This window comes from Rhineura floridana, chromosome 3 (genome assembly GCF_030035675.1).
Source record: "Rhineura floridana isolate rRhiFlo1 chromosome 3, rRhiFlo1.hap2, whole genome shotgun sequence".
NCBI lineage: Eukaryota > Metazoa > Chordata > Lepidosauria > Squamata > Rhineuridae > Rhineura > Rhineura floridana.
Genome location: NC_084482.1, coordinates 166,507,913 through 166,520,935, shown reverse-complemented (window position 1 = coordinate 166,520,935; position 13,023 = coordinate 166,507,913). Strand labels below are relative to the sequence as shown.

The following is a 13,023-nucleotide window of genomic DNA, read 5'->3' as shown; positions in this document are numbered from 1 at the left end:
AGGTAAAGTCTTTACTGTCTAAAGTGAAATAAAGGTCTGGTGTGGATGTAGATCTGGATGCAATTTTATTTTAGAGCCTCTGTCCTTGTTTGTTGATTATTTTTTGAAACTCTTTATACCTGCCATTCCATCTTTTGTACGGGATTCTACAGATTTTATGAATAAGGTACAGTCTACGTCTATAGAACCCTTGGACATCTTGGTAACTATGGACGTGAAATCACTTTACACTAATATACCTCATGAACAAGCTGTAGACATCATTCAGTACACATTGGACAAGAACTGATAGACATCCTCGCACACATTTTCTTTACACATTGGCAGAAATAGCAATGTGTAAAAATTATTTTAAATTTGGCAATTCATTCTACTGGCAGATTAAAGGGATGGCCATGGGATGTCCTATGGCCCCTGAAATAGCCAATTTGTATATGGAATCCTTTGAAAAAGACGTCACTGTGGCCTCAAGTCCTTTTTTTGAACAGCTTGTGTGTTGGTGGAGGTTTATAGATGATGTGTTTCTGATTTGGAGGGGATCAGTTGAACATCTTTGCAGGTTTTTTGAATGGGTAAACAGCAGGAGTGCCAATATCCAATTTGATTTCCACCATAGACTGGAGGAAGTCAATTTTCTGGATGTATTAATTAGGAAACAAGGAGAACATTTGTGCACTTCCATATATAGGAAGCCCACAGACAGAAACACTTATCTAAGGTTTGACAGCTCCCATCCTAAACCACGAAGACAGAACTTGCCGTATAGTCAGTTTTTAAGGATTAAACATAATTGTTCTTCTGAAAGGGATTTTTTACAGCAATCCTACAGTTTGAAAAATCATTTATACAAGAGCGGTTATCCCAAGAGTATTGTTGAGAATAATTTTAAGGAAGTTTCCCTTATAGAACACACTGTACTTTTGCAACCAATAATACAGAAAGCTTCTGATAGTTTAAATTGCAGTTTGACTTTTGATCATGGCACTAATAAATTACAAAGCAGCATTAAAAGGCATTGACATGTTATAAGTCATATTCCTGAATGTCATCAACAACTAATGATTTCCTTTAAGAGAACCAGGAATTTGAGGGATATTTTGTTTACAAGTGAATTTAGGGATAATACTCATCCCATTTCAAACACCTTACCGGGCGCTAGTGCACTTATGGGTCATCATCCCTGTGGGCATTGTGCCTATTATAGATGCACATGCAAGATAACAGAGTTTGTTAATCCCATCAATCATGAAAATTGCTCTGAATCATTTTTCCAGATGTAACACTGCCAATGTCATTTATGCAATTAAGCTACGTTCTTAAACTGCAAGGTTCTTTGCCTATTAGTGAATTTTACATAGGTCAAACATCCAGGATTGTCAAAAGATGTATAAAGGGAACACCTCAGCAACATCAAAAATAAGAGATCTGGGGGCCCCTTAGTGGAGCATTTTACTAGATGTCATCACTCTGTTGCCGAGTTTAAGTTTTGCGTTCTAAAAAAAGTAAGCGGGGAGAGAAGTCATGTTCTGTTAAGGAGTGAAACAGCTTGGATTTTGGATCTAAAAACGCTGACCCCTGGTGGACTCAATGAGTTAGAATTTCTTCCTCTCTTGTGAATTTTAAAAAAATATCCAGGATCCCTTCCACATTATTTTTCCTCAGTTGTTTGTAACCATCCAATCTTCTAGTGGGTACACCAATATCATGACCTCTGGGGAGGTATATATGAGCACACCTAGTGAATTCTTCTTTGTACTAGTGCAAGCAATTCTGCTCACAGAAGGATATTGCACACCAGCTGTTGTAAGTGAAAATATTTTTAAACACAGATTCATCTTGGGGTTTCCCCCTTTTCTTTTCCTGGTTTTTGCATGCTAGCCACTTTTTGCTGCTGGAATGGATGTGGCCAGGGACAGCTTTGATTTAACTTTGGGTGGCAGGCTACATGTACCTGCTGTAGAATAAAAAGGTAGAGGAAACCCTGAAAAAGAATGATACTGTTCACAATGTTTTCCTTTTGGAAAGGAAAGGGGCTTCCCCTCTGCCCAGTGCCCACCCATCCAAGCTCCTCCCATCCCCCTCCCCCTCCCTGCTTCTCTCTCCCCTCCCTGCTGTCATCCTCCCCTCCCTGCCCCTTCCCCCGGTCAGTTTCACCTATCCTAAGCATGATTGCATGGGAGTAAATCCCATTGAACTCAATAAGAATGCAAATAATCAAACCTCCCCCACTCCTCCCTGCCATCACCTCCCTTTTGCCCCTTCCCTCCCCCTTCCTTCACCCCTCCCCTCCTCTCCCAATTCACTCCTTCCCCCTCCCCCTGCTCTCCTCTCCACACCTTCCTCCTTCCCTCTCCTCTCCCCTCCTCCTCCCCCATGGTCAGTTTTACCTATCCCACCCATGATTGCACGGGAGTAAATCCCACTGAACTCAATAAGCATGCAAATTATCAGACCTGCCTTTCCCATCCCTCTCCTCTCCTTTCCTCCCCTCCTCCCTTCCTCCTCTCCTCCCTTCCTCCTCTCCTCCCCTCTTCCTTTTTCCTCCTCCTCTGCCCACTCCAGGCCTCCCTTCCCATGGTCAGTTTTACCTATCCAAAGCATGATTGCATGGGAGTAAATCCCACTGGACTCAATAAACATGCAAATGATCAAACCTGCCTTCCTCCTCCCCCTCCTGCCTCCTCCCATCCCCCTCCTCTCCTTCCCATCCCCTGTAGTGAGTTTCACCTATCGTAAGCATGATTGCAGTGGAGTAAATCCCACTGAACTCAGTAAGCATGCAAATGATCAATCCATTCTCAGCAAATTTGCACAGGATCCCATTTCTTACCTCCTGGATTAAAAATCAGATAAATTAACTAATACGGGGGAAAATCTTGTGGTTTAAGAACATACCTATAGCCAACAGATATTTCTATCAAACTTTAAAAAGCAGGGAAACTGGGCAAACTTAAAAAAAACAGGGAAATTGTTTTTAATTGACCATGCCCACTGTTCCTTTAGTGGAGTAGTTTAAGCACAGCAGGCTGAAGACACGCATCTTGTGCAGGCCAAGTTTGTTTTTTCCAACAGCTAGAGCCATTGCTTACGTAGCAACATATTGTAATCAGTCTGATTTTACATCAATCTTCAGTTTCAGATTCAACTGCTAATGCACCCAAAATAGAAATAGAGCATAACCTCCAGTTTGAAACACAAAAGGCTGTGTTCACTATCATATGACATTGGTGAATAAAAAGGCTTTGAAATTAATAAAAATAAATTTGACAGATTTCTACGATCAATAATGAGAGAAATATAATTTTCCTGGTTAGGTTCTCTGTAGAAACTGTAGTAACACAGAAAAGCAAACTAAGAAGAACACCAATAAACATACAAAAATGTAATTCTCCATCTTTGGAGATGGCAGGTGTTGCCACCATTCACCATATGCTCAGAGGTACACGTTACCAAATTCTTCCAAGATACACAGAAAGTAGATTGGACTGTGAAAGACCAACCCAAATTGTCTTTGCATGTTGACAAATTTGTTGGGCATTCCAGTATCTCAGAGAGGAGGTCAGATCTCCTGCTCCCCCAGTGCATTCACTGTAGTTGCCCAATTTCCCTACTTTTTACAGTTTGATAGAAATATCTGTGGGCTATAGGTACATTCTTAAACCACAAGGGTTTTTTTGCCTATTAGTTAATTAGAATCTGAACAATTTGAACTTACAAAAGTAAGTAAGGACCTCTAATGATACCACTTCACTTTCTATTAGACATGCTGTTTGTCTTGTAAACATGAAGGGTCCTTAACTTCCAAACATCAGAAAGATGAATAAATTATGAGAACATATGATTATATGGCTTTACTTATTTTTAATCTAAAAATGCCTAGCATGGATACTTCAAGAGACGAGTATGTTCTTAGGCACAAATAATACACACACTGCCACCAAAACACAAATACAAAATGTTATGGAATATTGTGAAGGATCCTCTGGAACCACTTTAAGTTCATAGATGGAGGGAGGCTTTCTGAATTTATATTAGAGTATACTGAAGCAAGTCCCATTGTAGCAGGCACTCTTGTTGAAGCTTGAATAACAGGGAAGTTGCTTTAAAAAAATACTTGGGTACAGAATGGAGTCGTGCTTTGCTGAAAATAAATTACCTCCAGTCAAATGGCTAAAAGAGTTTAAGTGGTTTGCCAACTTCGTGACCGCCTCCCCCAGCTGCTTCAGAGGTCTTCTAGGAAGACAACACACTGTCATGTGGGAGATTTGAGTCACAGCGCAGCAATTAATCTTGGGCTATCTGTGCTGCTGGATGGCCGTGAGCAATGGGGATACTGTGCCTTAGCTCCCTAGGCAAAAAGGGATATCTTGCCTTCTGTAATGGTTCATCCTGACTTTGTATACAGAAGGACATTTATCATCTCCACAGGGACCTGTAGGCTGCCCTTATTACCATTTCACTTGCTGAGATACAAGCAAGTTCAGAGTTGTCAGCGGATAAAATGGTGGATGACAAACACTTAGCAGGCTTCAGGCTTCAAGGTGTTTTATACAATTAACTAAATAATAATTACTGGATCAGTGAGCTGGCAGGGAGGTTAATATGGCTTGTGTAAAGCCACAGAAAGGAGATGACAAGTGGGAAAATATAATATCTAACTCATAAGAGTTACTAGGTTTCTCATAATGAGATAACATTCTTTATTCTACATGCTAGGCTTCCCTTTATCTCCATCTCTCTCTCATACACACACATCCCTATTCAGCTACTCTCACTTACGCACTCACTATTTTTAAAAATTGAGTCTTATTTCAAAAGGGTATGATTCCCCCTCTCCCCATTTGAATAAGTTAAAAGTAATGGCTTTCCTGTTTTCTTTCAGGTGTAAATTTACTTTAGATCACATGGAGAGGCAGAGAATCTCAAAGATCATAAGGAGCTGTTATCCTAAATCTCATTGTAATAATATTTTCCCTCTTTGTATCCATACAGAATAAAGCTTGTATAAAACTTAAACGAAGCAGCATTCTAATCACTACATATTGGAGTTGGTCCTCCTTTGACCTCGGAAACTGAAAATGAGGTTGCTATGGGAACTGCTCATACTGCAATCATTCATGTTGTGCCTTGCAGGTAAAGTGTCATTTTTAAAAGTTTTCCCCCTCCTTTATTTCTAATTTTAAAATGCCACTGTAATATACATGAATTCAAAAGAGCATTGACTTTAATATGCCAATGATAAAGCAGCAAATAAAACAGCCCTTCTTTGCTTGCTTTTAACTAGGCTATGCTGATGTTTTTAAGTTTCTCTTTCAATGTTGTTAGTATCTTCCATAGCTGGGTTCAAGCTACTTCATCCCATTCTATTCTGCAGCATTTTTCATTTGGAATGGTTTTTTGCACCATTGTTTTCCTTTTCTTTCATGTTAAGCACCCTAGTGTGGTGGCAGCCTGCCCACACACACACATACGGGAGAAGTGGTAGAGTTGTAAACTGAGTGCACTTAAGAAGTGACTCAAATTATAGAAATGTGAACTCAAGTCCTAGTATCACTGCCTTTTGTTAACTTTGGATTTATAGTTGCCTTGGGCCTTCATTTCACTTCTTATGTGCCTAAACCTCCCTCTATCCGTCTGCTTTCTGAAGGGCATAAAGTTTGCTAACAAATTTGTAAAAGTGTGGATACTGTGTAACTTTTCTTTGTTCATGGTGAAGTGATTTTGAATGGCCACTACACAACATATCTAAATTTTGATTTGGGACCAAAGTGCTAACTGATGAACTCAGGCAAATGTTGTGCTGAAATGGCATTCCCACCTTAGAGTGGGGGCGGGTTTGCCTTCACCCCATATGGGTAGAGAAGGCTCGGGAGGTCTACTCCCAATTGGGTGAGGGAGTAGCATGAGGCCACGTCATGCCTCAGTAGGGGGTAGAATTTAATACCGCTCCCCCTCCCTAACTCTTGTCCTCGTGTTTGTTCATGCCCGCCCTCCCTCCCTATGGCAGTATGGGCTTTGCTGGTCGCCAATGGGGCCAAGTAGGAATTTTTTGGTTGGGCCCCACTTTTTGGAGCCCTTCACGTTTGGCCTACTTTATACTGTGGGGACGATTCCTTTGGCTTTTAGGGGAGTGGTGTGGTGACAGCCAGTTTTGGCATTGAGTTTGGGCAGGTGAGGAATTTGGTGGAGGGAGAGGTAGGTATTCTGAGGCATTTTTGGGTAAGGACACCCCTCAGGAATCTTGCAGGACTCCGGTCTGCAGATAACTGGCAGGTGCCCTTGTGGGTTGTCATGTGCATTGGGGTGAATGCGTGTACAGCGGGGCCAGGATGCGCATGGCAGACCACTCCCAAGATTCACTGGGCAAGGAGGGAGTCTTGGCCCATATCCTTGCATCAGAGACCACAGCTATCAGCTGTGATACATGCCCAGGAGACTGGGGGGATTCCATCCCCACCAGAATAGTGCAATTCCTCACCTGCCCGTGGGTTATAAGTAGTTATTAATTACGATTGGATATGTTTGAATTTGGATTCAAATTATGTTATATTTATTAAATATAACATTTAAACCAATGCCACGTCTCACGAGTTTTCTTTGGCGAGTGTGGGGGCAAAGGACCTGTGCCATTGCATTTTTACTACATTGCTTTTAAAAGAAGGAATAAGCTTTGCAATCCTATGACCACATCTTTCTTGTTTTTAAATTATGCTTTAACATAATGGAGGGGTTTTTTTGTAGACTTTTATTTTTATTTTTAAGTTCTTTATTTTATTTTCTCTGCATACAACTGTCAAATGTGAAAGTGACAAGTTTAACTGTCTTGATTATTACAGATAGGTCTATCATTAGGTTTTGCATAAAGTCAATGGATGATTAGAAGTTTAAAAAAATGTGTGCTATGGTCCTTAATAGCCAAAAAAAAAAAACCCCCACAAAAATTCTAATATGTGGGAGTTTAATCTGGACTTCAGGATACATCCCAAGTGTTACTCCTTTGAAATTTAATGCAGGATAAGCAGTTCTTCTGCATGCTTTAGTAGTTTGCTTGTTCCCAGTATTATCTGCTTATATTTTTGTTAAACAATTTTTGTAATTTTACCCCATACACACACTTTTTGGGTGAGCATGGGTTTGCACCCAGCCCCTCAGGAGACAGGAAAAGAGTGGTCTGGCTGCAACAAACCACTTGTTGCTTGCCTGATTCATTCACACAAAGTTTTGAGGCCTGAGTGGTGGTGATGTGGAAGGCCTTACTTGTTGGCACATTGATGTGAATGAGACATAGGTGGGGGGGAAAGTAGCCACTGGCCCAGATGTTGAGGTAAAAGGAGGAAAGCTTTTCTACCTCAGTCTGATATGACATCACGTTGGAGACAGATAGATATGTGAGGCTACAACCTGTTGCAGGTCACTTGAAGTTCAATAAATAATGTAGACTTTTTTGTGTAGAGTTAGAATATTTTTTCTGTCACTTAATCTTTAGCCAAGTTCTCACTGTGACTGCATAGGGTGATTCCCACGACTGAGTGGTTCTTCATACAAACAATTCCTTCCTTATAGAAAACTAATGTGTCAGAGTGGGAGGAGGGTAGGCTGAAACTCCTTCTCCCTAACATCTAATTTTCTTGCCACATTCTTTGGAGGAAAGGTGTAAATGTAATAAATAAATGCAGAGGATAGTTTGTTTGTGCAGAGGGAGCATTCAGTCATGTTTCCTTTAAACTACGCTTCTTTAAGGTATCACAACTCTGTTGTTTTTGCTGCAACAGATCAGAGTTGATAACCTGGATCGTGGCCATGTTATCACACCAGAAATGGACAGTAGAGTTCTGTAGCCTCTCTGCCCTCAAGCAGGCCGTGACCACTATAGGAAAGAATTCAAGACAAGCTAAATCCCTGGTTAACCTCTCCTGAATCCAGGTCTGCGGCCAGCACCCATTACACTAGGAAGTCCCTAACACAACCCCAAAACCAAACACCCCCAATGCATCTGATTGTACTTGTAGCTCTGCTTCCAGGAGCAGGTCCTCTCTCCAGAACACAACCCCATTGAACTCCCACAAAAGAGAAGACCACACACCCAGGTCGGCATGTAACGCTGCCATAACCCTGTATCTGTAGTAAGGCCAGGAAAGTCCCACCATGGCATCATACACCCACCTTAGGAACACCTGGCCCAGTGCGACGACCCTACACACAAAGTTTAAATGTCCTGCCAGCTCCTGGAGGACCGAAGGGGAAACCTTGGCTTCAGAAACTTCCTGGATCTTGTTCTGCAGTAGGTCGAGCTTATCCCTGGGCAGCCTGCAGCACTGGACCACAGAGTCAATCTTGATACCTAGAAAGATTAGCACAGGGGCTGGGCCTCCCATCCTCTCTGTAGCTAAGGGAACCCCCAACTCCCTAGTCATGTCATAAAACTGGGACATCAGGTGCTGGCGTTCACCAGAATCTAGCGCACCTGCAAACAAGAAATCATCCAGATATTGCACCACTGCATCCAAGCCTGTCCGCCTCTTAACCGCCCACTCCAAGAATGAGCTGAAGTGCTGAAATAGCACACAGGAAATGGAGCAGCCCATAGGCAATGCCCTGTCTATGTAGAATTGGCCCAAAAAGGCAAATCCCAGCAGCTCAAAATCCTCCAGGTAGACGGGCAAGAGACGAAAGGCAGACTTGATGTCACATATGCACATAAGGGGACCTCTGCCACATGTGCACACCATGCACATTGCCGAATTGAAAAAGGTATAATGCACCATGCAAAAACTATCTGGTATGAAATCATTCACGGAGTGCCCCCACTGATAAGACAGGTGATGGATCAATCTAGATTCCCCGGGAGCTTTCTTGGGCACTATGAGAAGGAGGGACACCCATAGAGAAGAGGTAGGGGGTGATGGGAACGGGACCAGCACCCTGTCAGCCTGCACTTCATTATTGATCTTGCCCTTTACAATTGCTTCTATGCCAAGGGCAGATTTAAGGTTATGAGCCATGAAAGTTATCCATATATTCACTATGATTGGAATGCCTTGTACCCTGTATTAGTATTGTTTTTGCTGCTGCATTGTTTATATTGTATTTTTGTATTTATTTTAATTGCCTACTTGTACGTCGCCTTTGTGCTCAAAGTGGCTTACAACAGCGGCATCACTAAGGGGGTGCTGGTGGTGCGGGCTGCACCCAGGTGACACCATGAGGGGGGTGACACCCAGAGCTGCCCCTAGGCAAGGCACCAGGAAGCGGGGCAGGCGGAGAGCTGCCCTGCCCGCACTAACATGTGAGGCATGGGGGAAGAGCAGGGAAGGCCGCCGCCGCCGCACCGGCTGGATCTCCCACGGTGCAGGGCCTCGAGTGATGTTGCAGCCATTACCAGGCAGGCTAGGCTAGAGCCTGAGGCTGCTGCACCACTACCACCACCACCAGGGGTGACTGTTTTGCGCACCATGTGGAAGGGAAAGGCGAGTTTTGGAGCCGGCCGGTCGTTTCCCTCTCAGGAGGATTTTACCTTGGGTGCAGCCAGTTTTAAAGGGTGAGAATCCAACCACAATAAGCAGAGGTTTCAGCAGCAGAGCTGCTCAGCTGGAGTTGGAATCACACAAACTGCTCTCTGTTAAGAGCTGGCTATGCCTGTGCTGTGCCCCTAGATATTTCTGATGTTCTTCAAATTCCTGGGAAAAAAACATTTCTGCTTCACTTTTCCTAAGCAGTGAGCAAGCAGATATTTCTTTGGAGGAAGGTTAGAGATACTGCCAGTTTAATTTTTGAGGCACCAGCAGCTAAATATTCTGCATTTTCAAGTATCCTCCCCTGGCAGTGTGCTTATCTTCTGTCACTTTATCTATAAAGTTATTGATATATCTACTTTCCGATTGACTCCCAGGCTCCATTTGCCTTCATTTTATACCAGCCTCTCTTTAACTGTGCCTTTCAGGTTTAATCTGTTTTGTAAGCCTCTCTGCAAAATCTCTGCACTTTTAATCATTTTCTTAAATGGGCTTGAACACACAAATGAGTGCTTGTTCTTAATTTTGCTCAGAGGCTATTTCTTCTTCTTTATCCTTGAGTGTTGCCTCCTCCCTTCTGTGTGGCTCCTCAGATCAATTTAATGTTTAATGTATACATTGAACTAAACCTTTGCTTCATCACAATTTGATCATCCCAATGGTAGAGTTTGATTGTCAGATTTTTACTTTTCCTGTACATTTAAGACAAGCGTGGCACGAAGACTATATTCACCCATGGCCAGCCCTCCAGGACTGCATGCCAGTTGTGGGTGCAGCCTCCCCCTTGCATGTATGTACACCGCCCAGAGAGCCTTCGGGCTTAGGGCGGTATATAAATAAAATAAAATAAATAAATAAATAAATAAATGTAGGAACACAGGATTCATACACAGGTACAGCACTCCACTCCAGCTGCACTATGCAGATCATCTGGAGTTATTGCCACCTCCCTGCTCATCAAATGCTTGATCTGAAGACTGGGGAGGGGATGAGTTGCTTCCCTGTCCAGGTGCTGGGCTGAACAGAGAGATGTCTTCTTTATTTTTATTTTTGCTGCCATCATCAAAATTGGTGGGGTCTTTTGGGACAGGGGGGTTGCATCAGGGTGCTAGCCACCCCTGCTTTAAGAGCAGCCTCAGATGCAGAAATGATCCAGATGAAAATTGTCCAAGCATAGAGACAAAGTGATGGGCAAAGCTTCACCTAACTAACACAGAGAAGCAGTCCTAGTAAAAAGGCTGAAATCCTGTGGATCAGTTTTCAGAGTACTCCAGTTCTGGAGTTCATTTATTCATATTTTTAGATAGAAAATTATTTATTTTGCCACTCTTCAGTTAAAACTGTAAAAAACGGAAGAGAGCAGAAGCAGCAACTGAAACAAAGCCATAGAATTAGGAGAATGGATGAAACTACATGACATGCATTCCTTGCTCAAATATTCAGGCAAATAGAATGGTCTTTCCCTGGTGTTGAAATGATAGCAAAGCCATGGAGCTGTCCTCCTGAGAATGCTATTTAAAAGTAGTCCTAGTCTGATGGCCAAATACGGAATGGGAAGCTCTCCAGATGCTGTTGGACTGCAACTCCCAGCATCCTTGATCATTGACCATGTTGACTAGGGCTGACAGGAATTATAGATCAGCACCCAACCTGGTGCCCTGCAGGTGTATTGAACTACAACTCTCATCAGTTTCATACAGCATGGCCCATGGCCACAGATAATAGTAGTTCAACCACATTTGGAGGGCATCAAGCTGGGGAAGGCCTTCCTAAGCAGAACCCCTCTAAATTTTCCTCTGAGTGTGCTTTTGATAATATTTGGTAACCTAGAGATGTATAGTGGCTAATAGCATAATCGTATGTCCAGAAGTAAGTCCCACTGAATTCAATAATTCTTACTCTCGGGTTAGGGTTGCCAGGCTCAGGGCCTGAGACTGATCCTGTATCTTTAGGAGAAGACCTCTTGGAGGCTGGGCCTGGCAACTTTAAAAGTTGTGCAGGGGGAAGGAAGAATTCCACCTTGCGGTTTTTCCCATTAAAGTGTTGCAAGAACATCTGCACTTGGCTGACTTTCTCTTCTCCTAAAGATACAGGATCAGTCTCAGGCCCTGAGCCTGGCAACCCTATCTCAGGTAAATGTTTATAAGACTGTAGCCTAAGGGAATCTGCAAATCCTCAATCCACATGTAATTAAAATCACCATGAACTCGGTCGAGGTCGTCAGTAAGCCACTCTGCTTGTTGTGTCTGCCCACTTCCATTATGGGGATAATACTACTTATCTAGCTTGTAACAATTACTAAGAAAATATGTGCAGCACTGTATTCTAATATTCTAATGTACTATATCAATGTGTGCATTATTATGCATAGAATCCATCTAGACATGGGTTCTGACATAAATTCTTAGAACTCCTGTTTTCCCTAACCATAGGCCATGTTGGCTGGGCCTGAATGGAGTGAGGGTCCAAAAACATTTGGAGAACACCAGACTGGGGAAGGATGAACTAGCAATGAGTAACCGGGGGATAATTTCTGACTGTAAATAATAATAGGAACAGCCTAAGTATTATAGTCTGGATATGTTCCTTATGAACACCTTTCCCCCCCTGAAAACTATTCTGCCTTTGAGAATTTTGGAGGCAGAAGTAAGATAGGATTGTAATTTCCTAAGTATCACCATGCTTTTTTTTTTTTTTTAAGGAGATGGAAGTTATTTGTTAAGGGAAGAAGTAGAGCTTTTTTTTTAAAGAAGAGATAACATAAATTAATAGAAATAGAAAAAAACAGGAAAGCAGAAAATAATCTTTTTGAAGGAACAAGAAAGGCACTTACAGTAGCTATCACCAGTAATGTTTTTATGTCCAGCAATCCAGGTTGATCTGACCTGCATCACTACCTCTATGCTTAGAAAGAGAATGTTATTTTATCTTTCCAAAGTTTGCAATAGCCAGTCTTCTAGAACTGAGAAACTATGAGACTTAAGTAGAGTGAATGACCAGGTGGTAAGAAGGACATGGTTTGGGCTTTTGACTTATTTATTTATTACAATTATATTGTGTATCCAGTGGCGTCACTAAGGAGGTGCAGGCAGTTGCAGGAAGCCTCAGGAGGGGAGAGTGTTCTTGCACTCAGATCCTGCTTGTGGGCTTCCCCCAGGCACCTGGTTGGCCACTGTGAGAACAGGATGCTGGACTAGATGGGCCACTGGCCTGATCCAGCAGGCTGTTCTTATGTTCTTATTTGCAGAAGAAAGTGGTGGAGAAGCATTAGAACCAGCAGAACAGTGAGTGCTTTTCTACCCTATATCTTAGTGGGAGGCTGAGCATGTGCTTTGCATGCAGAAGGTCCTGGGTTCAATCTTTCGCATGTCCTTGTGAAAGGGAAAAAATATTCTAGGTTGTTTGTGTGATGATCCCACAGCTGTCTCTCTCTCTCTCTGTGTGTGTGTGTGTGTGTGTGTGTGTGTGTGTGTGTGTGTGTGTGTGTGTGGAGTCTTTCCAACAACCTTTT

The 13,023-nt window shown here is 42.6% G+C and overlaps 1 protein-coding gene across 1 annotated transcript in view; it reads left to right on the top strand.

Moving 5' to 3' along the window:
- LOC133380727 (contactin-4-like) overlaps positions 1-13,023 on the top strand; it is a 604,583-nt gene that overhangs the window by 84,567 nt on the left and 506,993 nt on the right. The window contains exon 2 of the mRNA XM_061618571.1: positions 4,993-5,133. Within this exon, the coding sequence (XP_061474555.1) occupies positions 5,079-5,133 (55 nt within the window). The 5' untranslated portion in view covers positions 4,993-5,078. The remainder of the gene's footprint in view (positions 1-4,992; positions 5,134-13,023) is intronic.